The sequence below is a fragment of the Salvelinus alpinus genome, chromosome 1 (assembly GCF_045679555.1).
Source record: "Salvelinus alpinus chromosome 1, SLU_Salpinus.1, whole genome shotgun sequence".
In the NCBI taxonomy this organism is placed as follows: domain Eukaryota; kingdom Metazoa; phylum Chordata; class Actinopteri; order Salmoniformes; family Salmonidae; genus Salvelinus; species Salvelinus alpinus.
The window spans coordinates 75128485-75156150 of NC_092086.1; the positions used below are offsets into that span (position 1 = coordinate 75128485).

Genomic DNA, 27666 nt, shown 5'->3' on the forward strand with positions numbered 1-27666 from the left:
ATTCCAATTGGGATTTCTAAAAAATCTGGGAATTTTGCAACCCTAGTAGTTGAGTGTTGACTTCTTACCAGCAGACATGGCCATGGTTGTGCCGGCTACCATGCCCATGGCCATATGGCCGTTGGAGCGGGGTTGTTGGACGGGGGCAGGGTAGAGGGCAGAGGGGATGCTGTTGGGCTGCACCACTGTTGTGTGGTGGATAACGTGAGGCTGAGCCGCATACATCGGCTGTGTGTAGTACGCACCCTGAGAGAAAGAGAAGAGAAGATAGAAGTGGTTTTTGGAATATTGCCTTGGCAATATTCAATATTGAAGAATGTATGTCATGCCAATAAAGCATCTTGAACTGATCTGAGGTAGGGAGAGAGGGAGCGAGGGGAGAGAGAGAAGGAAAGGGAGGGAGATAATACAATAAAGGAGCGAAAGAGTGCAAGCGAGAGGGTGGGCAGAGAGAGAGGATAGGGAGGAAGAGAAAGAAGTGAGAGAAAAGGAACAAAAGGAAAATTGGCCTTTCTTACTTTTATAGCACAGATAATTTTACTCAGCAAGCTAGCTGTCTACTAACAATCCAAAAACAAGTACAGGGAGCTAATCAATCACGTCTTATAGAGGCAGGTAGGCGATATTAACAGACAAACAACCCCAGTGAGTAGAGCCCATGTCAGGTCCTTACCTGAGCGTAGAGGTTCTGTTGGGGATAGGCACTTCTGATTGGGTACATGGCCGTCTGGTAGGGGTTAGGGGATGGGGAGTAGGGAGGGGGCGCCCCATTGGACTGGCCAGGGGGCACCTTGTAGGGTGTCCCAGCAGTGTATCCTAGATGTGAGAGAAAGCGAGAGAGGGGGGGGGGGGGGGGGGGGTCAAAGAATGTGGAGAAAAAAACATGAATAAGAGAGAGATAAGGAGGGGGAAGGGAAAGATTCAGAAGGAGAAAGCGAGGGGCAGAAAGAGAGAGGGGGAGAAAAGATGGGGTGAGAGACCTAGTTTCACTTTTCAGATAATTTGTCATTCTCTTGAGATTCAGTGTCTCATTGAAGGAGCAGAACAGTGAGGGCACTCGTCTCACTGACTAAATAACATGAAAACATTCTGCCTGCTCCAAAGCACTGGTTGGGCAACTTTTTTGGTTGTGATTACGTACTGTTTTGTGATTACGTACTGTTTTGTGATATACGATGGTAATGCCCTATATTGGCCAACGTAATCATATATATTTATTTTAAATAAATGAAATCTGTTAAGAAAAAAATTGCGCGAAAACGCATGCTACAACTTTTTTTTGAAGTGGCAACTTTAGGACATGGAACTCCGTTAGATTCATTCATTGTTTGATCTGGAGAAAGCCATGGATGCATAAAACGCTGAAGTGTAGTGTAGCCTTGCCCAAATTCATATAAATAGCCTATCGAATGGAGAGAGAAGGGAATTTAGGCCTATCCTACGTTTATTAAAAGAGCTAGACACAAGATAGTTTAAGATGTTAGTTAAGGTATTTTCTGCATATGCATTGTTCTTTCGAAGGCCAAACCAACCACCTGTAACTTATTTTGTACATTGTTGCTGCTACCGTCTCTTATGACCGAAAAGAGCTTCTGGACATCAGAACAGCGATTTACACTGACCTCGAATTGGACGAATAATTTTTCTTTAATGAGTCGGACGGGAAGGATATACTTCAAACACCCAAAAAGACCCTCATCCCCGTCATTCGCTGGAGAAAAACTGAGATTTCGTGGAAAGAGATTGTGGTGCCTTGTGAGGATCAGGCGACGAGTGGCTAAGCTGCCTTTGCATTCAGTACTGTTAGCTAACGTTCAATCGCTGGAAAATAAATGGGACGAACTGAAAGCACGTATATCCTACCAGCGGGACATTAAAAACCGTAATATCTTATGTTTCACAGAGTCGTGGCTGAAAGACGACATCAATAACATACAGCTGGCTAGTTATACACTATCGGCAGGATAGAACAGCAGCCTCTGGTAAGACACGGGGCGGGGGCCTGTGCATATTTGTAAACAACAGCTTGTGTACGATATCTAAGGAAGTCTCAAGGTTTTGCTCGTCTGAGGTAGAGTATCTCATGATAAGCTGTAGACCACACTATCTACCTAGAGAGTTTATCTGTATTTTTCGTAGCGGTCTACATACCACCACAGACCGATGCTGGCACTAAAACCACACTCAATGAGCAGTATACCACCATAAGCAAACAGGAAAATGCTCATCCAGAGGCGGCGCTCCTAGAAGCCGGTGACTTTAATGCAGGGAAACTTAAATCAGTTTTACCTAATTTCTATCAGAATGTTAAATGTGCAACAATTGGGGGGAAAAAAAACTCTAGATCACCTTTACTCCACACACACAGAGACGCATACAAAGCTCTCCCTCGCCCTAATACAGACTACAAAGGGAAGCACAGCCGAGAGCTGGCCAGTGACACGAGCCTACCAGACGAGCTAAAGAACTTCAATACAGGACTAAGATTGAATCGTACTATACTGGCTCCGTCACTCGTCGGATGTTGCAGGGCTTGCAAACTATTGCAGACTACGAAGGGAAGCAAAGCCGCGAGCTGTCCAGTGATACGAGCCTACCAGACGAGCTAAATTACTTCTATGCTCACTGTTCCGGACGACTGTGTGATCACGCTCTCCGTAGCCGATGTGAGAAGGGCCTTGGTCAGGGACGTGACCAAGAACTCAATGGTCACTGACAGAGCTCTAGAGTTCCTCTGTGGAGATGTGAGAAACTTCCAGAAGGACAACCATCTCTGCAGCACTCCACCAATCAGGCCTTTATGGTAGAGTGGCCAGACGGAAGCCACTCCTCAGTAACAGGCACATGACAGCCCTCTTGGAGTTTGCCAAAAGGCACCTAAAGGACTCGCAGACCATGAGAAACAAGACTCTCTGGTCTGATGAAACCAAGATTGAACTCTTTGGCCTGAATGCCAAGCGTCAAGTCTGGAGGAAACCTGGCACCATCCCTACAGTGACGCATGGTGGTGGCAGCATCATGCTGTGGGGATGTTTTTCAGCGGCAGAGACTGGGAGACTAGTCAGGATTGAGGGAAAGATAAACGGAGCAAAGTACAGAGAGATCCTTGATGAAAACCTGCTTGAGAGCACTCAGGAAATCAGACTGGGGTGAAGGTTCACCTTCCAACAGGACAACAACCCTAAGCACACAGTCAAGACAATGCAAGAGTGGCTTCGGGACAAGTCTCTGAATGTCCTTGAGTGGCCCAGCCAGAGCCCGTACTTGAACCCAAACTAACATCTCTGGAGAAACCTGAAAATAGCTGTGCAGCAACACTCCCCATCCAGTCTGATAGAACTTAAGAGGATCTGCAGAGAAGAATGGTAGAACCTGCCCAAATACAATTGTGCCAAGTGTCATACACAAGAAGACTCCAGGCTTCAATCACAGCCAAAGGTGCTTCAACAAAGTACTGAGTAAATGGTCTAAATACTTATGTAAATGTGAAAAATATAATTATAAATACATTTGCACAAACTTTTATGAAAAACTGTTTTTGGTTTGTCATTATGGGATATTGTGTGTAGATCGATGGGGGGGGAGGGGGGGAAACATTTTATGAGTTTTAGAATAAGGCTGTAACAAAACAAAACGTGGAAAAAGTTAAGGGTTTGTTGTTGGCATGTCATGCCGAAGGATATTAACCTTGCCAATGAAAAGAATATTTAGAGTAGTTGGCAATATCAGTGAGTTTTGTGATGAATGAGCCATCTGATTCAATGAATGATGAAGCCGAGTTTGTACTTTTGGCCAAAATGTCATTTAAGGTGCTCCAAAGCTTTTTAACTATCATTCTTCTTACCATGGATCTTTGTTTCGTAGTAGTTTCTTCTTCTTTTTGTTTAGTCACATGATTTCTCAATTTACAGTATGTTAGCCAATCGGCTGTGCAGCTAGTCTTATTTGCCATTCCTTTTCCCTCATCTCTCTCAACCATACAATGTTTCAATTCCTCATCAATCCACAAGGTTAACAGTTTTTACAGTAATTGCCTTAATAGGCGCATGCTTATTAGTAACTGGAATAAGCAATTTCGTAAATGTGTCAAGTGCAGCGTCTGGTTGCTCCTCGTTACACACCACAGATCTTCCACATAGGAATCACTACAACACTTATTATATGACCTCTTATACACTATATTAGGCCCAGCCTTTGAAACTTTGTTTTTCCTAGATATGGCTACTATATTATGATCACTACATCCAATGGATTTGGATACTGCTTTAGAGCAGATTTATGCAGCATTAGTAAAGATGTGATCAATACATGTGGATGATTTTATTCCTGTTCTGTTTGTAAATACCATGGTAGGTTACTGATAGATAACCTGAACCAGGTTGCAGGCACTGGTTACAGTTTGAAGCTTTTTCTTGAGTGAGCAGCCAGTCAATATTTAGGTCACCCAGAAAATATACCTCTGTTGATATCACATACATTATCAAGCCTTTCACACATATTATCCAGATACTGACTGTTAACACTTGGTGGTCTGTAGCAGCTTCCCACCAGAACGGGCTTTAGGTGAGGCAGGTGAACCTGTAGCCAATTACTTTTAACAGCATTTTACATGAGATCCTCTCTAAGCTTTACAGGGTTGAGATCTGGTGACTGAGCCGGCCATGGTATATGGCTTACATATTTGTCATGCTCATCAAACCATTCAGTGACCACCCGGGACCTGTGGATGGGGGCATTGTCAACCCTTGGGGGCATAGCCATGTTAGACAAAATAATGGCATGCCCAGCATTTTAATACATGACCCTAAGCATGATGGCATGTCAATTGCTTAATTAACTCAGGAACCACACCTGTGTCAAAGCACCTGCTTTCAATATACTTTGAATCCCTCATTTACTCAAGCGTTTCCATTATTTTGTCAGTTACCTTTTGCAAAAATATATAAAATATATCATTATACAATATACATATAAATTAATTAGTCCATTTGTAGTGAAAGCTTATCTTCTACCAGTAACCCCTCATCTTCTACCAGTAACCCCTTTCAATGATTCAAAATTATGAGGGCTCAAGACATGTAAATGATGTCAACCATGCATAAGTGTATGAGGTTATCTAGTCCCTGGACCATGGAGTTGGTCATGCAGAACTACCCTACCCATGAACACTTTCTGCTGAGTTTCTACCACAGAGGTAGATATAGGACTCTAGTGCCCAAAAGCCTGTTTTAGCATGGGCAGAGCCACTGAGTACTTTCACCATTTTGAAGTAGTCAACTAGCTGGGACTTACTATGGGTTAAGGAAGGATCACATAATTCCATCCAGGTCCTCCTGAGGCATCAGCCAATGAATTATACTCCATAACTACAGGTGGCAGTAAATCGCCAACCTTGGCTTTAAACTTGTTCAAACAACACACTCTAGATGGCAGTGTGCACCCTTTCAGTTTGTTTGCCAAATCATAGCAGTAAAATAAAAAATTGGCTACTTCAAAATGGAGATGGTCTCAATGGCGCGCTGCCCGTGCTGTCACAGACGCCATAATGGGACAGATATAATGAAGCATTGTCTTTCTATGTCTATTGTTTCCATAGACTTGAAGCAGAACCAGCGGTATGAATGCCCAAAGAGAGGCCATGGGCTTGAGCAGGTAAGTGTTTTTCATCATGAATCTTGTTCAGAAAACAGCTCTGCAGAGTGGTCACTAGCTGGCAAAGCCACAAAATCTGATTTTAAACCTAACCTGAATCACTCTGCTAAACCTAATGCTTTCATGAATTTTTAACAATATATCAAATTTTGACTTTGCAGCTGGCCTTTCTAAGGGGAAATCCCTCAGTTCTTCCTCCAGGACAAGACTCATTACAATAAACCTCAACCTGCTGGGTTTGTTCGACATTGCAGCAGACGTGATGCAATTTTGGTCAATTGTGACTGACTGATCTACAAATAACAATTAGTAGTTATTGTGACGCAAGGTAATTTGTATATTTATCAGTCGGCAGTCAACTGCAATGGTGAACAATTCCCATGTTAGACAACTTAGCGATGACTAACTACACACACAATGTTAACCAAAACAAATAATCAAAACACCCACAGGCACGCGCACAACTGTCCGTTCTGGTGGGTGATAGAGGACACTGATCATTACATTCATGTTAGGACACCACCAAATCACTTCCATGACGGAAACACACATTACCTATCCAACTGAAACATAGTTTCCCTATATGAGAAGAATGTTTGCTGCAGCAGCCAGCATGAGTGTTATATGATACAGCACAGCACAAAACCAAGCATGATGCCAGCACACAGCCCCTCCCCCCAAGATGTCACCTGCCCCTGTGATTTCACTCACTACCTCACATCTTTCTACGGCCTGTCCTACTCCAAAACTTTTCCTAACCCATTTTTCCCCAACAGCTCAAAAACCCAGCCCAGCTTTGAATGTACCCCAGCCATGCCAGCGTGTGCAACATGTGTGTACATACATCTGTGTGTGTGTGTGTGTGTGTGTGTGTGTGTGTGTGTGTGTGTGTGTGTGTGTGTGTGTGTGTGTGTGTGTGTGTGTGTGTGTGTGTGTGTGTGTGAGAGTGAGAGTGTGTGCGTACAAACGTGTGTGTATGTCTGTGTGCATACATACAGTATCTGTGTTTGTGTGTAGAGTACATAGGGTCATATTTACTGAAAGCTGCGGCTGAGGCCTGGTACTGGCGGCCCTCTGAGCCCGCGTCCATGGCCAGGTCATAGGAGCCCTCTAGGGCCCCTGCAGCACCGGAGGCCTGGGGCCAGCCCTGCTTCACCAGCAGCACTGTCCCAGACACAGACACAGAGAGATTACACACACACACACACACAATAGAACACAGAGAGACACAGAAGACAGACATGGATAGATAGTAATAGAACACACACCGCATGCAAATGCACTCACACAAGCACTCACGTAGAGAATACACACAGAGTATACAGTACACACATACAGTCACTAGAGAAAGTCTACACACCCCTTGCAGTCTTCACATTTTTTTTTAAATGTAACAAATTATAATTTTCCTACCAATCTATAGAACCTACTATTTTCAAAGTGAAAGAAAAAATATTAAATATTTTCTGGTATTGTAGTGGCAGCATCATGTTATGGGTATGCTTGTCATTGGAAGGGACTGGGGAGTTTGTTACGATCAAAATAAATATGAAAGGAGTAAACCCCAGATAAAAAGTTCTTCTGGATACCTAACCCTGGGATTTTTCTGCGGGAAAATTACAAATGTTTATGCCAAAGTCACACCAGAATGGTGTCGAGTGTTCCTCAATGGTCCAGTCTCAGTCCTGACTTTAATCTGCTTGAAAATCAGAGACAATTTGAATATTGCTGTGAATCAATGACTCCCAACCAAATTTACTGAGCTTGAGCAATTTTGACAAAAACAATGGATATATGTTGACCTAAGAGTTTTGCAAAGTTTGTTGAATCGTATTCAAAACGATTCACAGCTGTAATGGCTGCCAAAGGTGCTTCCACCAAGTATTAACTCTGGGGTGTGAAGACATACGCAATCAAGACATCTTTGTTTTATATTTTGTATTAATTAGGAAAATGTTGTATAATTTATATTTAACTTTGAAATGTGGAGTACCTTGGTAGGAAAACATTTTTAGATTATATTTTAAGGCAGCAAAATGTGAAGACTGTAGACTTTCACTGGGCACTTTATACACACACACACACACACACACACACACACACACACACACACACACACACACACACACACAGAGTACAGAAATAGAGTACATACAAAGTGTGCACACACACTAACACACACAGAGAGTACACATATACAGTAGAATACATAACATTTCACACAATCAACACACACACACTCATCTATTGCCGAACTTGGGCTTAGTTTTGGACGTATTTTCTTGTGTTTCATGCCTAGTAAACATGACCCAGCCCAGTAAAAGCAGTGCTGCACTGCACTGTCGACGACGACATGGCACAGCTGTCACAGCTCTCACTGACCTATTTCACTACACTCTTTGAAGCCCATCAAACCCACTGGAGCTCCAGGAGAAATGCAGTAAAACCACTCGACACATAACAAATATGGATCACCACCAACCACTACACAAACTACTAGCTACCACGGCTAGGGTCAATTCCATTTCAGTTCAGTCAATTCAGGAAGTAAACTGAAATTCCAGCTACATTCTTTTCTCATGGAGAAGCATGGATGAAATTTGAATTGAAATGTACTTACTGAATTTAAAAGGTATTGACCCCAACCCTTGAATCTACCCGACCCTTCCCTCTCCATGCACAGGGGTTGAGAGATGCATTACATTTGAACGATATTCACGTGTACTAGCCAGCACAAGGAGGTGATAGAGACCTGCTTCTAGCCATCTCAACGATAAATAGTATTACAGTATTTACGATAATAAAAAAGCCAATTCAACCCCAGGTTATTTCAGTTTCACTAAGTGACAAACATCTCAAGCCATCATCTAACAACAAAGGGCAAACTTAACCAATAACCATACTAAGGCCTACATCTGAAAATCGTTTATCCAAATAAAACACAAAATAAATTAGGAATTATCTCATTAACAATGTTTTTTGTGGCCATGGCCAACTCTCTATGACTTAACACACAGCGCGCACACACACACTTTTGGAATCTGAACAGAACTTTCTAGAGCACTGTGTGGATGCAATACGAACAAAGCCTCTTTAGCAGCTCTACATAAGAGTACTCAAGGCATTGTGAAGGCTCTGGGGTGAAGTTTCCCGTAGGTACAGGTCTAGGATCAGCATCCCCTCACCCAATTCTAATCTTAACCATTAGTGGGGAAAATGCCAAACTCATCCAAGATCAGTGTCTAGGGGCAAATTCACAGTTTCCTTCCACGTTCTGAGAAGGTGCCAAGATTAGACACATGACAATGTCTAGATCCCATTCCATGAATACTGTGAATATGTGGATTGAGACGTTCTGGCGTGCTGCGGGAGTGCTGTGAGTGATGCACTCAAGAACTGTGCGTGCAGGTGTTCTTACCTTTGAATAGCATGCACCAGCAATCTGATTCATGTAGTGTGTGTTCTATTACATGTGTGTATATTCTTACCTGCGGGGATAGAGTGGATTTCTAGTTTGATAAAACTGTGTGTGTGCAGGCTTGTCTGTGCTTAGGTGCATGTCTGTGCTTATGTGCATGTCTGTGCTTATGTGCATGTCTGTGCTTATGTGCATGTCTGTGCTTATGTGCATGTCTGTGCTTATGTGCATGTCTGTGCTTATGTGCATGTCTGTGTGTGCTTGCGCGGATGTGTGTTTCCGCGGATGTGTGTTTCCGCGCATGTGCATGTGTGTTCTTACCTTGGGGATAGCCTGGGCTGCCAGTCTGGTAGAGGTTGGGTGTGTAGGTAGGAGCCTGAGGATAACCTGCAGGATAGCCTGAGGACAGAGAACAGAAGCTTTTTAGAACATCATCCACTGAGTGAGTGAGAGAGTGTGTGTGTGTGTGTGTGTGTGTGTAGCACGCGTGTGAGTGTGTATATGTACGTGAATGCACATTAGTATACAAGTGAATGTGTGTGTTGTGAGATGGAAGGACAAAGGGAGGAGAGCAAAGAGACAGTGTACCAGAGTGCCTGTGTGGAGGTGAAAAATCACAGTGTATTACTCTATGGAGCCTCCACCTCCCCACATCCCTGTCACAGTGATTTACAGCCCTAAACCACCCTCCTGCACCTGATTCATAAAACATATGGATTGGGCAATGTAGTGGATGCAACCCATCCATGTACAATGCTCCCAAGTGGCTCAGCGGTCTAAGGCACTGCATCTCAGCGCTAGAGGCAACACTACAGACCATGGTTCGATCCCGGCTGTATCACAACCGACCGTGATCAGGAGTTCCATAGGGCGGCGCACAATTGTCCCAGGGTCATCAGGGTTAGGGGAAGGTTTGGCCGGAGTAGGTCGTCATTGCAAAATAAGAATTTGTTCTTAACTGACTTACCTAGTTATATAAAGGTTAAATTAAAAATGTATAAATACATTCAGAAAGTATTCAGACCTGTTAGGTTCTAATTCATATTCTAAAAACCCAACATACCCTTTCCCTTGACTTTTTCCACATTTTGTTACATTACAGCCTTATTCCAAAATTGATTAAATTGTTGTTTTTATCGTAATCAATCTACACAAAATACCCCATAATGACAAAGCACACATTTTTGCAAATGTATTAAAAAAACAGCTGAAATATCACATTTACATAAGTATTCAGACCCTTTTACTCAGTACTTCGTTGAACTCCCTTTGACAGCGATTACAGTAAAAATACTTCTTGGGTATGACGCTACAAGATTTTTCATCAAGGATCTCTGTATTTTGCTCCGTTCATCTTTCCCTCGATTCTGACTGATCTCCCAGTCCCTGCCGCTGAAAAACATCCTCACAGCATGATGCTGCCTCCACCATGCTTCACCTTAGGGATGGTGCCAGGTTTCCTCCAGACGTGACGTTTGGCATTCAGGCCAAAGAGTTTAATCGTGGTTTCATCAGACCAGAGAATCTTGTATCTCATGGTCTGAGAGTCCTTTAGGTGCCTTTTGGCAAACTCCAAGAGGGCTATCGTGTGCCTGTTACTGAGAAGTGGCTTCTGTCTGGCCACTCTACCATAAAGGCCTGATTGGTGGTGCTGCAGAGATGGTTGTCCTTCTGGAAGGTTCTAAACGTCTTCCATTTAAGAATGATGGAGGCCACTGTATTCTTGGGGACCTTCAATGCTGGGGATGAGCATGCGCATCTTCAATATGTACCCATTGTTCCTCTTTAGTGCATTTAACTATATGTTACAAGTAAAAGCCTTGGGTAGCGAGTTAAAACCACCCTAAGACTTAGGAAGATGTAAAACTTTCCTTTTTATTCTCAGAATTTTATTCGCACATATAAAAGTCTTATGACCGAGTATACTTTTTAAAATAATGTCTTCAGTGGGGTAATTAGTAGCACCGAGGAACAAAAAAGATTTTTTTTTTATTCTACATGTAAGATTTATGGGAAGATTATTCCATTTTAATTAGATCTGCTTTCATATTGTTGAGTAATGGAATAAAGTTATCTTTATATATGTGTTGTTTGTTGTCACTTACTAAGCATCCTAAGTATTTAATATTTTTTTGTGGTCAACTTAAAGGATTGCTGTAGATCGTGAGTTATTATTTTTCTTACTGCCATTATTTCTTAATTTTTTTCCCCATGTTAATTTTATAACCTGAGTTTTTTTTGTATTCTGAAAATATTTTTTGCAAAGGGGGCATTGAGTTTTCAGTATTGGTCAGGTATATCAGGTGATGCAAATAAGTTTAGTTTATATTCATGTTTACCAATACTGATGCCTGTTACGTTTGGGCCCTGTCTAATTATTTCTGCAACTGGTTCAATTGCCAGTACAAACAGGAGGTGGGAGGGGGGACATCCCTGTCTTGTGCACCTTTCTAAAGCAGTATAATAAAATAATGTATTATTTGTGTATATTTTTGCTTTAGGATATTTATACAATATTTATTAATTTAGCTGGAAGTTGAAAACTTAAACGTTTTGAATAGAAAAGGCCATTCAAGACGATGTAAAGACTTTTCCACATCAACAGCCATTATTGATAAATCTATATCCATTTTTTTTGCGTATTGTACGTCTTAAGGATCAGACCCGTTTTTTCAATTTTTGCCTAAAATGACATACCCAAATCTAACTGCCTGTAGCTCAGGACCTGAAGCAAGGATATGCATATTCTTGATACCATTTGAAAGGAAACACGTAAGTTTGTGAAAATATGAAATGAATGTAGGAGAGAATATAACACATTAGATCTGGTAAAAGATAATACAAACAAACAAAAAACATGCGTTTTCTATTATTTTTTTGTTCCATCATCTTTGAAATGCAAGAGAAAGGCCATAATATAATGTAGGAGTCTAGAGACAATTTTGATTTTGGCCAAGAGATGGCAGCGGTGTGTGTGCAAAGTTTCAGATTGATCCAATGAAGTATTGCAATACTGCACAATATTTTCTATCAAGTCTGCCTAAAATTGGTAAATTTATACATTTTCAAGTACATAACTATAGAGAACATAGCAAAATGATATGGTAATACAAAATGTAAGTTTACACACTCCCAGAAATGTCATGCATGATGGATCATTAGCTTATACACTAACTTTCACACATCTAGATGGCCGGGAGGGGTGGGTGTGGAGCTAGAGACAGCAGGGCTTCAAACTGTATAACCCAGTTCCTACATTTTAATATTAAAACTGATTTTATCAAACAAAACTATGCTACATTTTATCTCTGGGACCCTCAGGATGACAAATCAGAGCAAGATTACTGAATGTAAGTACATTATTTACCTTTCATAGGTGAATGTATCAAACCAGTTGCCGTGATAAAAAGTGTTTTGTTGTTGTGCACTCTCCACAAACAGCATGGTATTTTTTCACTGTAATAGCTACTGTAAATTGGACAGTGCAGTTAGATTAACAATAATTTAAGCTTACTGCCCATATAAGACATGTCTATGTCCTGGAAAGTTTGCTGTTACTTTCAATGTCATTCTAGTCACATTAGCGCACGTTAGCAACAACCATCCCGGGATAGAGACACCGATCCTACGGAATCCTTAACCTCTCTTGGGTAGGGGGCGGTATTTTCACATCCGGATGAAAAGCATGCCCAGAGTAAACTGCCTGCTACTCAGGCCCAGATGCTAGGATATGCATATTATTAGTAGATTTGGATAGAAAACACTGAAGTTTCTAAAACTGTTTGGATGATGTCTGAGTATAACAGAACTCATATGGCAGGCAAAAACCTGAGAAAAAATCCAACCAGGAATTGGGAAATCTGAGGTTTGTAGTTTTTCAACTCTTTGCTTATCCAAGATACAGAGGAAATGGGGTCATATTGCACTTCCTAATGCTTCCACTAGATGCCAACAGTCTTTAGAACCTTGTTTGAGGCGCCTACTGTGAAGTGGGGGCAGATGAGAGGGGAATGAGTCAGAGGTCTGCCAGAGAGTCACGAGATGACCAGACACGTTCACGTGAGAGAGTTAGCTTGCGTTCCATTGCATTTCTGAAGACAAAGGAATTATCCGGTTGGAACATTATTGAAGATTTATGTTAAAAACATCCTAAAGATTGATTCTATACATCGTTTGACATGTTTCTACGGACTGTAACAAAACTTTTTGACTTTTCGTCTGCACCTAGTGATCGCGCGTCATGAATTTTGATTACTGGGCTAAACGCGCGAACAAAAAGGAGGTATTTGGACATAAATTATGGACTTCATTGAACAAAACAAACATTTATTGTGTAACTAGGATTCCTGGGAGTGCATTCTGATGAAGATCATCAAAGGTAAGTGAATATTTATAATGTATTTCTAACTTCTGTTGACTACACAACATGGCGGATATCTGTTTGGGTTATGTTGGTCTCTAAGTGCTGTACTCAGATTATTGCATGGTGTGCTTTTTCCGTAAAGTTGTTTTGAAATCTGACACAGCTGTTGCATTAAGGATAAGTGGATCTAAAATTCCATGCATAACAGTTGTATCTTTAAGCAATGTTTATTATGAGTATTTCTGTAAATTGATGTGGCTCTCTGCAAAAATCACCGGATATTTTGGAACTACTGAACATTACGCGCCAATGTAAACTCAGAATTTTGGATATAAATATGAACTTTACAGAACAAAACATACATGTATTGTGTAACACGAAGTCCTATGAGTGTCATCTGATGAAGATAATCAAAGGTTAGTGATTAATTTTATCTCTATTTCTGCTTTTTTGTGACTCCTCTCTTTGGCTGTAAAAATGGCTGTGTTTTTCTGTGACTTGGCTCTGACCTAACAATCGTTTGGTGTGCTTTCGTCGTAAAGCCTTTTTGAAATCGGACACTGTGGCTGGATTTACAACAAGTGTATCTTTAAAAATGGTGTAAAATACTTGTATGTTTGAGGAATTTTAATTATGGGATTTCTGTTGTTTTGAATTTGACGCCCTGCAGTTTCACTGGCTGTTGACGAGGTGAGACGCTACCGTTCCACATACCCTAGAGAGGTTTAAGGAGGTTTAAACTGAAACATGTTCTTGTATTTGTTTGTACAGTAAGTGTCTATCTTTAATAAACCCTGTTTGATTAATATGTATCAAGTCTGGTAATATTTTTGCCATTCTATTGCTTATAAGCTTTGTTATTATTTTATTGTCACAATTTATTAAACTTATGGGTCTATAATCAGCAAGGGACTCCAGATTTTCCTGGTTTTAATATAACTGAAAGAACTGTTTGATACATGCAACTAGGGAGTACTGAATTAAGTGACGTGTGTTGTCATGTGTAAATAAGGTGGCTACTTTGTCACAAAATGTTGAATAGATTTCTATGAGAAAGCCATCCATTCCTGGTGCTTTTGTACAGGTAAATGTTTTAACAGAATCTAATATTTCTTCCTGGGTGACCTCTGTTTTTAATGATTATTTTTTGTCTGCTGATAGTTACTTCAGAGTTGTTGAGTCTAAGAAGGCTAAAGGATCCATCCAACTGTTGTTTAATTCATTTGTTCATAGAAACTTTTAAAATTGTCATTAATCTCATTGTTGTTTATAATTACCTCTTTTATATCTCTACAACCCACGCCTCGTCACACCCACTTTCTCCCGCCCGCCCGCCCACCCACACACATCCACATTCACTCTCTCTCACTCTCCCATTCATATGCACAGACACATACACCCACTCACACCCTCTCGCCTACACACACACACACATCCATAGAACAATTGACTTACATGCTATATTTACTATTTTATATTGTCATTTTAGTGCCCATGTATCTGGTTGGCATCAGCTAAGTCTATTACTTCCTAGAGAAAAACAGCTACTTGGGGACAATAGAGTCTAAATTGTATTGGGGAGGGGGAAGGAATGTTGTCTCAACTTACAATAAGCTGGTCTTGGGCATCACTGTATGTAGCCTAGTGTGCTTATCTGTTTTTTCCTGCTTCTGCCTCTTCTCAGTGCACTGGGCTCTCTTTCAACTGGAAAGGTTTCCTGCAACCTGTTCAGGGCTTCATCGATGCTTGTGAACTCCATTCTGTGTTCCCTTCCATACCCACAGTACTGCCGGGAAGCGGAGTTGAGACTTGATTTCTTTTTCCTCCAGTGACTATCCAATAGAAATGAATTGCTGGAGTATTTTACTCAGTCTAGCAGAAAGGCCCTGGACCTTGATGTCCTTTCCCTCCTGTGTCCTAAGAATGTTTAATTATTTAGGGTTCTTCTGCTTCACGCCGATCCGATGACATCGCTCCAGACCATCCGGTGACATAATCCATGCCAAGCTCTTCTGATATAAGCTTGATCACCTTGCTGGAAAGGTCCCCTTTATCCTCATCCTCCGGTAAGGTCAATATTCTCATATTATTTTGTCTCAATCCGTTTTCTAGCTGATCCAGTTGATCTTCTAAAGTTTGTTTCTAAACTTTGTTTCCAGAAGGCCAATTTAATTGTCTTTTTCGTCCACTCACCCACCCTGTATATGCATATCTGACTCGATAGACTACTTTCCTTTCGAGCAAATCTACTTTTTTAATAACAGATTTAGAGAGGATTTTAGATATGTTTTTCTGGATATAATTCAGCTGGCAGCTGCTCTCATTTGCATCTCCAAGTTGTTCTTTGACTTTTCCTCTAAGGGAAGCCATGGCGTGCTGGGTTCGAATCTCAGTGTCACTTTACTCACAGATTGGTTCGCTGTTGTGAATACAGTGCCTTGCAAAAGTATTCATCCCCATTTGGTGTTTTTCCAATTTTGTTGCATTACAACCTGTAATTTAAATGGATTTATATTTGGATTTCATGTAATGGATATACACAAAATATTGGTGTAGTGAAATGAAAAAAATTACTTGTTTCAAAAAGATTCTAGAAAATAAAAAACTGAAAAGTGGTGCGTGCATATGTATTCACCCCCTTTGCCATGAAGCCCCTAAAAAAGATCTGGTGCAACCAATTACCTTCAGAAGTTACATCATTTGTTAAATAAAGTCCACCTGTGTGCAATCTAAGTGTCACATGATCTCAGTATATAAACACCTACTCTGAGCAAGGAGCTCTCCAAACAGGTCAGGGACAAAGTTGTGGAGAAGTACAGATCAGGGTTGAGCTATAAAAAAATATCAGAAACTTTGAACATCCCACGGAGCACTATTAAATCCATTATTATAAAATGGAAAGAATATGGCACCTCAAACTTGCCAAGAGAAGGCCGCCCACCAAAACTCACAGACCAGGCAAGGAGGAAATTAATCAGAGAGGCAACAAAGAGACCAAAGATAACCCTGAAGGAGCTGCAAAGCTCCACAGCAGAGATTGGAGTATCTGTCCATAGGACCACTTTATGCCGTACATTCCATAGAGCTGGGCTTTACGGAAGAGTGGCCAGAAAAAAGCCATTGCTTGAAGAAAAAAATAAGCAAACCCGTTTGGTGTTTGCCAAAAGGCAGGTGGGAGATTCCCCAAACATATCGAAGGTACTCTGGTCAGATGAGACTAAAATTGAGCTTTATGTCAATCAAGGGAAACGCTATGTCTGTCGCAAACCCAACACCCCGAAAACACCATCCCCACAGTGAAGCATGGTGGTGGCAGCATCATGCTGTGGGGATGTTTTCATTGGCAGGGACTGGGAAACTTGTCAGAATTGAAGGAATGATGGATGGCACTAAATACAGGGAAATTCTTGAGGGAAACCTGTTTCAGTCTTCCAGAGATTTGAGACTGGGATGAGGTTCACCTTCCATCAGGACAATGACCTTAAGCATACTGCTAAAGCAACACTCAAGTGGTTTACGGGGAAACACATTTAAATGTCTTGGAATGGCCTAGTCAAAGCCTAGACCTCAATACAATTGAGAATCTGTGGTATGACTTAAAGATTGCTGTACACCAGCGGAACCCATCCAGCTGGAGCAGTTTTACCTTGAAGAATGGGCAAAAATCTCAGTGGCTAGATGTGCCAACCTGATAGAGAAATACCCCAATAGACTTGCAGCTGTAATTGCTGCAAAAGGTGTCTCTACAAAGTATTGAATTTGGGGGGGTGAATAGTTATGCACACTCAAGTTTTCAGTTTGTCTTATTTCTTGTTTGTTTCACAATAATAAATAAAAAAATTGCATCTTCAAAGTGGCATGTTGTGTAAATGAAATGATATAAACCCCCAAAAAATCAATTTTAATTCCAGGTTGTAAGGCAACAAAATAGGAAAAATGCCAAGGGGTTGAATACTTTCGCAAGCCACTAACTGACCGCTCACTCTCTCCTGGTTACTTGGATATATATTAATCTATCGGTTTCTTCATATAACCACAATCTTGTCGGTACAAAACGGAGCTACTCTCTCCCAATACGTCCTATCGAATTGAGGCTGTTCTGAGGGCAAAAGGGGGTGCAACTTAATATTAAGAAGGTGTTTCTTAATGTTTTGTACACTGTGAATAGTGCACTATATACTACGCTAGTAATCTAGGCATAGAAGTGTCTTTGCCTGCATCCCAAATGGCACCCTATGCCCTATATTGTCCATTCCTTTTTACCAGGGCCCATAGGGCTTTGGTCAAAGCTAGTGCACTATATAGGGCATAGAGTGTCATTTGGGATGCAGGAAAAGACACTGCAAAGCCTAGATTATAGTATAGTCAAAAAGCAATCAGATGCAAACTAAACTAAAAAGCACACAGCATTTCCCTGTAAATGGAAAATATGGGGTACGGATGATATAGAAGAGGAACATAAAGACAAATATTTACTTGATGGTAGGCGGCCTATAAGGAAAATAAAGGTGTATGGAATGTGGAGAGAATATGGAAGAAAAGGGACAATATTTATTCAGGTTAGGCAGACCTATATATTATAAATGTATGCCTTCTCTATGCTATAATGACAGGTGCCATTGATATGACTATGAATTGTACTGATCGCATAGCAATCACACTAAAACAAAGTAGCCTATTATTGGAAATAACAAAGAATGCAGGAGCAGCCTGTGTGTGTGTGTGTGTGTGTCTCAATCCTGAGGCTACACACCACCTACGCAACCTGATCCGACAGCCCACACGCATGCACACACAGTCAGAGCCTCAGTATTTACACACACACACACTAATTAGCCCTCGTATTTATGGAACAGTGTGACTGTGGACTAATTGTGAGCAAAAGATAATCAGACAATTAGAGCAAGAGAGCGAGAGTGGTAGAGAGAGAGCAGTAGAGAAAGAGCGGTAGAGAGAGACACTGAAAGGGAGGGAGGAACTGAGGGAGGAATGGAATAGAGGGAGGGAACCCTACGGTCAGCAGTATCTGAGAACGACAACTGCACTCCATTGGTCTGCTGTCCCCTGGGGTGTGTGTGTACATGTGTGTCTGTGTATGTGTGTGAGCTCCTGCATATGTACCTCCTGCCTCCCTCCACACAGCTTCCATAACACAAGGCTACAGCAGCCACTGCAAGCGTCTGTCCTTTCTCTTAACTCTCTGATCAGCTGTAACTTAAGGACGAGCAGCAATGCATTGTGGGTAGGAAGAAGCGACTAGAAGAAAAAAAAACATTGAGAGCTGAGGGCACCTTTAAGTTACAGCCTGGCCTATGAATCACAAGCCAAGTAACCAGCCCTGCCCTCCTGAGCCAGTGGAGGAAAACACCACCAGAGAAATCACATTTCTATTTCCACACTGATTTTCCTGCCTCCCTTTTTTCACCTTTCTTTGGACATACCGTGTGAATTATTATTTTGTTGCACAGACAGCTCATTCGATGCACAGACTCATCCGGTGGTGGATGCACTACTTCTACATGCATATGGATCATACATCCTAATACAGTATGTGACAGAGGCGGTGACACTGACATTTGGCTTTCGGTGATAAAACAGCCCATTATGCCAACCAGCCAGGAATCACCAATGGACTCATGTACATGATGATGACCATTAGAGGAGCTTCCTAATCATTACCATTCTACCACTCTTACTATAAGGGTTTGTTTGGTAAACAGATCACAATATACCACTATTACACCATTTCCGTACATCGGTTTTCCCCATCAAAAATCTATTGAAGGCACCCAATCGTTTTATGACCCACATTAGACTGCTTAATGGGGAAAAGGGGAGTAGGAACTAAGAAACTGCAAAGTTTGTATCAGTGGGGACATCTTCAATGCTGCACTGTCCTTGTAAAACGAAAAACAATTAATCTCCATTATAACCCAGTCATGGGGATGACAGGAGAGAAAATGGAAAGCAACTGAAATGAATTAAAGCGCAAAAGAGAGTCAGTCATTTCAGTTTTTTCAGAAAGAGAGCAGGATATGGAGTGGAGTCCAAAATTATTGACACCCTTGATAAAGATGAGCAAAAATTACGGAATAAAATAATTCAATTACTGAGCTATACTTTATGCTAAAAATATATCATACAATACTAATACTCAGCGAAAGAGATTTTGTTTAGAAAATAACTTTTTTTTCAAAAAGGGAGAGGTCAAAATGATTGACACCCCTGTTTTTAATACCTCGCCTTGCGAGGATACCGACCTCGCCTTCAAGTTTTTATTGTCACATGCACAAGTACAGTGAAATGTCTTTCTTGCAAGCTCTTTCCCAGCAATGCCGTAATCAATATCAGTAGTACTATAATTTAAAAAAAATAGTTAAGTAGAACAAAAAAACACAAGAAAATAAGTAAGCTATATACAAAGTCAGTTCCAGGGTCAGTGCCAATACCATGTTTACAATGTGCAGGGGTGGTAGGGTGGTAGAGGTAGATACAGTGCCTTCAGAAAGTATTCACACTCCTTGACTTTTTCCACATGTTGTTGTGTTACAAAGTGGGATTAAAATGAATTACACAAAATAAACTAATGTCCAAAAAATTCTAACATTTGTAAAAACATTTACGAAGAATAATACACTAATATGTCTTAGTATTCAACCCCCTGAGTCAATACAAGTTAGAATCACCTTTGGCAGCGATTACAGCTATGAGTCTTTCTGAGTACGTCTCTAATAGCTTCCCACACCTGGCTTGTGCAACATTTGCTCATTATTCTTTTCAAAATTCTTCAAGCTCTGTCACATTGGTTGTTGATCATTGCTAGAGAACCATATTCAGGTCTTGCCATAGATTTTCTAGCAGATTTAAGTCAAAACTAACTCTGACATTCAGGAACTCCAGTGTAGATTTGGCCTTGTGTTTTAGGTTATTGTCCTGCTGAAAGGTGAATTCATCTTCCAGTGTCTGGTGGAAAGCAGACTGAACAAGGTTTTCCCCTAGGATTTTGCCTGTGCTTAGCTCCATTCTGTTTATTTTCTATCCTGAAAAACTCCCCAGTCCTTAACGATTACAAGAATACAATATGGAGAGTGGTACTCAGTAATGTGTTCATGTTGGATTTGCCCCAAAACATAACATTTTGTATTACGGACAAAAAAGTGAATGGCTTTGCCACATTTTTTGCAGATTACTTTAGTGCCTTGTTGCAAATAGGATGCATGTTTTGGAATATTTTTATTCTGTACAGGCTTCCCTCTTTACACTCTGTCAATTAGGTTATTATTGGGGAGTAACTACAATGTTGTTGCTCCATCCTCAGTTATCCTATTACAACCATTAAAATCTGCAACTATTTTAAAGTCACCATTGGCCTCATGGTAAAATCTCTGAGCGGTTTCCTTCCTCTCCGGCAACTGAATTAGGAAGGATGCCTGTATCTTTGTAGTGACTGGGTGTATTGATACACCATCCAAAGTCTGTTCCAACCATCCAAAAACCATTCCAATAAATAACTTCACCATGCTCAAAGGGATATTCAATGTCTGCTTTTCCCCCGCCCATCTACCAATAGGTGCACTTCTTTGCGAGGAATTGGGAAAAACTCCCTGGTCTTTGTGGTTGAATCTGTTTGAAAACCACTGCTCGACTGAGGGACCTTACAGATAATTGTATGTGTGGGGTACAGAGATGGGATAGTCATTCAAAAATTGTGTTAAACACTATTATTGCACACAGAGTGAGTCCATGCAACTTATTACGTGACTTGATAAGCACATTTCTACTCCTGAACTTATTTAGGCATGCAATAACATAGGGGTTGACTCAAGACAGTTCAGCTTTCATTTGTAAACATTTTTAAAAACATAATTCCACTTTGACATTATGGGGTATTGTGTGTAGGCCAGTGATACAAATGTATTCCATTTTAAATTCAGGCTGTAACGCAACAAAATGTGCCACAACAATACTTGAAAATCAAAGACCAGTGGTGGGTTTGGCGTCGAAATGACAATGCATAAGCAGAAAATAACCATATACCTACTGTAAAATATGGTGGTGGATCTTTGATTTTTAAATATTGTGGTGGCAACACCATGTTATGGGTATGCTTGTCACCGGAAGGGACTGGGGAGTTTGTCAGGATCAAAAATATGAAAGGCGCTAAGCCCAGGTAAAATGTTGGGGGGAAAACCGTCATAGTCTTCTGAAAACCTAACCATGGGATACAGTTTTATTATCCAGTGGGACAATTATACACGCTTTCCAAGAGGTATTGAGTGCTCCTTAATGGTCCAGTCTCAGCCCTGACTTAAACCCTGCTTGAAAATCAGAGACAAGGTTTGAACATTGTTGTCCGTCAATGATCCCCAAACAAATTTACTGAGGATCTATTTTGCCATAAGTGTTGTGCAAGATTAGTAGCATCTTATTCAAAACTATTCACATCTGTAATGGCTGTCAAAGGGGCTTGGAGACATGCAATCAATACTGGTCTATTTTTTTGTTATTGTTATTATTTGCAAGATTTTCTACAATTTGTCTTTCACTTTGAAAATGTGGAGTAGGTTGTGTAGATCTGAAGGGGGAAAAAAATTGAATTTATTCCCTATTTAGATGTAATTTTAAGGCAGCTAAATGTGAAGACTATGCAAAGGGTATGTAGACTTTCATTAGCGACTGTGTCTAGACAGTGAGTTTAATCCCTGACAAAGCATTATTGTTTTTATAGATGCAACGGAAAGCCAATGTGTTCCATTGAGCCCATTTCAGCCACTACTGGAGTGTGTTTGAGAGGTCATTACAAACGTTTCCGCTGTCATTACATTAACAGAAGAAAAAAAACGAATGGCACAAGCAAGAGTGGGAAAGTGTAAAAAGACAAGGATTTTGCACCCATTAAACACAAGAAATAGGTGGGCGGGGCATGCGCATTCCTACACACATGCATACACACACAGTATTGGTATGGCATTGATGCTGTTATTGCTGATGATGTTTTGGCACTCACCTGCGTATGCTATGTTCTTAGGGTTGCCGTACGGTGTCCCGGGCTGGACAGGACTGTACACAGGATTCATGTTGGAAGACAGTCTACCCTTACTGCAAGGAGAACAGACAGAGAGAGAGACAGAGCGAGATATAAACATATGGTGAGAAGAAAGTCATGGCATTCAATAATTATTCATTGAGAATATGCATAAACTCAGAGGTCTCCATCTTGGAAGTGTTCCATAGCCAGCTTAAAGACATCTGACATCTGAAAAACTAAAAGGTACTCCACAAAAACTACCATTAAACTCACAATATTGTAGCAGGTCTGATTTTGAAAGTAGTTTTTTCGATGTTCGTGAGAAGGCAGCAATTTATTTCCGCAGGATAAAAGTAAATCAGGTAGAAAATGTGAAAGCATACAATACAATTGTTGCTAAATAAAAATGAGTAAAATAAAAATATTTCTGTATTATGGTATTTCTGACTGTTTTGAACATCTTCAACAGTCACATAAGAAGACACAAGCACAAACGTGACTGACATACTAGGACATTCTTCAACCTGAGCTCATTTGTTTGCAACACTTTTCTCCACCTCTTTCTCAACCTGTTTCCACCAACCATCTCTTTCACACGCATGCAAGAACTGAACCACACGCACACACATACTCTCTGTCTCTCTTGACAGACATTCATATTTAGCTCGTTCAAGATTTCCAAGAAGGTTCGCGAGGCTACTCGTTCTCGCTCTCACACAAGTTTGCAGACGACACAACAGTTGCAGGCTTGATTACCAACAATGACGAGAGCCTATAGGGAGGAGGTGTGTAGTGTCAGGAAAAAACCTCTCGCTCAACATCAACAAAGGAGATGATTGTGGACTTCAGGAAACAGCAGAGGGAGCACCCCCCTATCCACATTGACGGGACAGAGTGGAGAAGGTGGAAAGTTAAGTTCCTCGGCATACACATCACGGACAAACTGAAATGGTCCACCCACACAGATAGCGTGGTGAAGAAGGCGCAACAGCGCCTCTTCAACCTCAGGAGGCTGAAGAAATTTGGCTTGTCACCTAAATCCCACAAACTTTTACAGATGCACAAATCGAGAGCATCCAGTCGAGCTGTATCACCGCCTGGTACGGCAACTGCACCACCCTCAACCGTAAGGCTCTCCAGAGGGTGGTGCGGCCTGCACAACGCATCACCTGGGACAAACTACCTGCCCTCCAGAACACCTACAACACCCGATGTCACAGGAAGAACATAAAGATAATCAAGGACAACAACCACCCGAGCCACTGCCTGTTCACCCCGCTATCATCCAGAAGGCGAGGTCAGTACAGGTGCATCAAAGCAGGGACCGAGAGACTGAAAAACAGCTTCTATCTCAAGGCCAACAGAATGTTAAACAGCCATCACTAACAGAGAGGCTGCTGCCAACATACAGACCCAAATCACTGGCCACTTTAATAAATGAGTTTAATAAAAGGTATAATGTTTACATATCCTACATTACTCATCTCATATGTATATACTGTATTTCATTGCATCTTGCCTATGCTGCACGGCCATCGCTCATCCATATATTTATATGTACATATTCTTATTCCATCCCTTTACAATTGTGTGTATATGGTAGTTGTTGTGAATTTGTTAGATTACTTGTTAGATATTACTGTACTGTCGAAACTAGAAGCACCAACATTTCGCTACACTCGCATTAACATCTGCTAACCATGTGTATGTGACAAAAAACATTTGATTTGACACACACACTTCTCTCTTCGTTCTAGGAGGCAGTTAGCCTTGTGTTTAAGACCATTGGGCCAGTAACCGAAAGGAAGGTTTCTGGTTTGAATCCCTGAGCTGACCAAGTGAAAAATCTGTCGATGTACCCTTGAGCAAGAGTGTCTGGTTATTGACAAAAATGTATAATGTCCTGTTTGTAACCCAAGCAGCCAGGAGCCTATCCCCAGTCTAGAGGCCATCCCAGGAACAAAAGGACCTCCCTCACATTAGAGAGCTCTCTCCCAGTGTGTGTGTGTGGAATTGAATCAAAGTTGTAAACAGTACAGTGAAATGCTTACTTACAGGCTTTTCCTCAACAATGCAATAATACTAAGTCAGATTTTAAAAAATACACGGGAATATGTGTGCACACTTGATGAGTGAGAGACAATGCCTTCCTCAAGGGATCCATGTGACCTTTCACATGGACCCTGTCACCCTTCCACTCACTGTCACGTTCCTGACCTGTTTTCTGTTAGTTTTGTATGTGTTAGTTGGTCAGGACGTGAGTTTGGGTGGGCAGTCTGTTTTGTGTTTCTATGTTGGTTTAAGGGTGACCTGATATGGCTCTCAATTAGAGGCAGGTGGTTTTCATTTCCTCTGATTGAGAGCCATATTAAGGTAGGTGTTTTCACATTGATTGTTGTGGGTGGTTGTCTCCTGTGTCTGTGTATGTTGCGCCACACGGGACTGTTTTCGGTTTGTTTGTTCGTTCGGTTTTTGTGTAGTCTGTTTTTCCTGTTCGTGCGTTCTTCGTGTTTCATGTAAGTTCTTACGTTGAGGTCAGTCTACGTCGTTTGTTGTTTTGTATCTATTCAAGTGTTCTTCCTGTTTTTTTCGGTTTTGTTTAATAAATATAATGTCAAGTTACAACGCTGCGTCTTGGTCGAATCACCACTCCTCCTTTTCGTATGAAGAGGAGGAGGAATTCCAGAACACTCACAGAATGGTTGTATTCATTAGTGAAAACCGTAGCAAAACGTTCAGATATGTAAAATGATTACAAGCGTTTCTTATTGGAATAGTTCAGGTAGTCCCTTCCGGTTTTGGCCCATTTGCTTCCTTTTCGTTCTTATTGAATATGAACCAAAACTGGCATCATACGTAGATTGTGTTCATTGGGGTATTTAAGGTTTTAAAACATTTTGCAACAGACAGCAAAAATGAGGTAGGCCCGTGTTTCCATTTTGCCAAATGAACAATAACACATCCCTGGTTTACTCATCAGCTGTCTGACCATTTTTTTGAAAAGTCAAAACACAGATCAGACACCTATGCATACCCCACAAGACATGCCACTAGAGTAGAGTTCGACCGATGGCCGATTAATTAGGGCCGATTTCAAGTTTTCATAACAATCGGTAATCGGCATTTTTGGACGCCGATTACATTGCACTCCACGAGGACACTGCGTGGCAGGCTGACCACCTGTTACGCGAGTGCAGCAAGGAGCCATGGTAAGTTGCTAGCTAGCATTAAACTTATCTTATAAAAAAACAATCAATCTTAACATAATCACTAGTTAACTACACATGGTTGATGATATTGCTAGTTTAACTAGCTTGACCTGTGTTGCAAATAATCAATGCGGTGACGGTTAATTTATCATCGAATCACAGCCTACTAAACGGGGGATTTAACAAGCGCATTTGCGAAAATAAAAAAATCACTGTTGCACCAATGTACCTAACCATAAACATCAATGCCTTTCTTAAAATCAATACACAACTATATGTTTTAAACCTGCATATTTAGTTAAAAGAAATTCATGTTAGCAGGCAATATTAACTAGGGAAATTGTGTCACTTCTCTTGTATTCTGTGCAAGCAGAGTCTGGGTGTATGCAGCAGTTTGGGCCGCCTGGCTCGTTGCGAACTGTGTGAAGATAATTTCTTCCTAACAAAGACCGTAATTAACTTGCCAGAATTTTACATAATTACATAACATTGAAGGTTGTGCAATGTAACAGCAATATTTGGACTTATGTATGCCACCCGTTCGATTAAATACGGAACGGTTTCGTATTTCACTGAAAGAATAAACATTTTGTTTTCGAAATTATAGTTTCCGGATTTTACCATATTAATGACCGAAGGCTCGTATTTCTGTGTGTTTATATATTATAATTAAAGTCTATGATTTGATAGAGCAGTCTGACTGAGCGGTGGTAGGCAGCAGCACGCTCGTAAGCATTCATTCAAACAGCACTTTCCTGCGTTTGCCAGCAGCTCCTCGCAATGCTTGAAGCACAGCACTGTTTATGACTTCAAGCCTATCAACTCCCGAGATTAGGCTGGCAATACTATAGTGCCTATAAAAACATCCAATAGTCAAAGGTATATGAAATACAAATGGTATAGAGAGAAATAGTCCCATAATTCCTATAATAAATTACAACCTAAAACGTCTTAACTGGGAATATTGAAGACTCATGTTAAAAGGAACCACCAGCTTTCATATGTTCTCATGTTCTGAGCAAGGAACTTAAACGTTAGCTTTTTTACATGGCACATATTGCACTTTTACTTTCTTCTCCAACACTGTTTATGCATTATTTAAAACAAATTGAACATGTTCCATTATTTATTTGAGACTAAATAGATTTTTATTTATCTATTATATTAAGATAAAATAAGTGTTAATTCAGTATTGTTGTAATTGTCATTATTACACATACATATAATAAATAAATAAATAAATAAATAAATATCGGCCGATTAATCGGTATCGGATTTTTTGGTCCTCCAATAATCGGTATTGAAAAATCATAAAATCGGTCGACCTCTACACCAGAGGTCTCTTCACAGTCACCAAGTACAGAACAGACTATGGGAGGTGCACAGTCCTACATAGAGCCACGATTACATGGAACTCTATTCCACATCAAGTAACTCATGCAAGCAGTAAAATTTGATTTAAAAAGCAGATGCAAATACACCTTATGGAACAGCGGGGACTGTGAAGAGAATGGCACAGACACATGCACACACACATTTATTGGCATCCCCCCATAGGACATTATGTCACACCGATGGACAATACACAAAAGGCAGTCAGAGTTTAAAGGTTAAAACATAATTAATTACACTTTCAGAAGTTTCTGACCACTGTAAAATGCAACTTCTAAACATCAGCAATGGGTCCTCGTTAAAGGATTTAAAGCATACTCATTCGAATTGGAGGGCCTCAAAAGAGTCCTGTATTGTTATTTTTCACCACTATCTCCCAGAGTCAGCAGTGGGTAATTTGCGTGCCCGGTGCCTTCCTTGGATGTGGTAGCTCCCTCCCGGAATCTAACTCTCTAACTCTGACTACTGTTTCTTGAAAAATGCTTATGTGTCATAAGTACAAGAGTGGGTGAAGGGAATTGTATTCATGTTTTCACTAATTAACTTAAATTCAAGGTTCCACAACCTTACCTGGGACAGTCACACCACTGCTGTGGGATTATTT

General features: G+C 40.8%; 1 protein-coding gene across 3 annotated transcripts in view; it reads right to left on the bottom strand.

Moving 5' to 3' along the window:
• LOC139549437 (protein FAM168A-like) overlaps positions 1-27666 on the bottom strand; it is a 56118-nt gene that overhangs the window by 7739 nt on the left and 20713 nt on the right. For 2 of the 3 annotated variants that reach the window (XM_071359978.1, XM_071360061.1), the window contains 5 exons: positions 22441-22532; positions 9392-9469; positions 6691-6816; positions 674-816; positions 69-246 (listed from right to left, as the gene is read on the bottom strand). In XM_071359978.1, the coding sequence (XP_071216079.1) occupies positions 69-246; positions 674-816; positions 6691-6816; positions 9392-9469; positions 22441-22532 (617 nt within the window). The remainder of the gene's footprint in view (positions 1-68; positions 247-673; positions 817-6690; positions 6817-9391; positions 9470-22440; positions 22533-27666) is intronic. The other variant, XM_071360145.1, reaches the window with a different exon arrangement.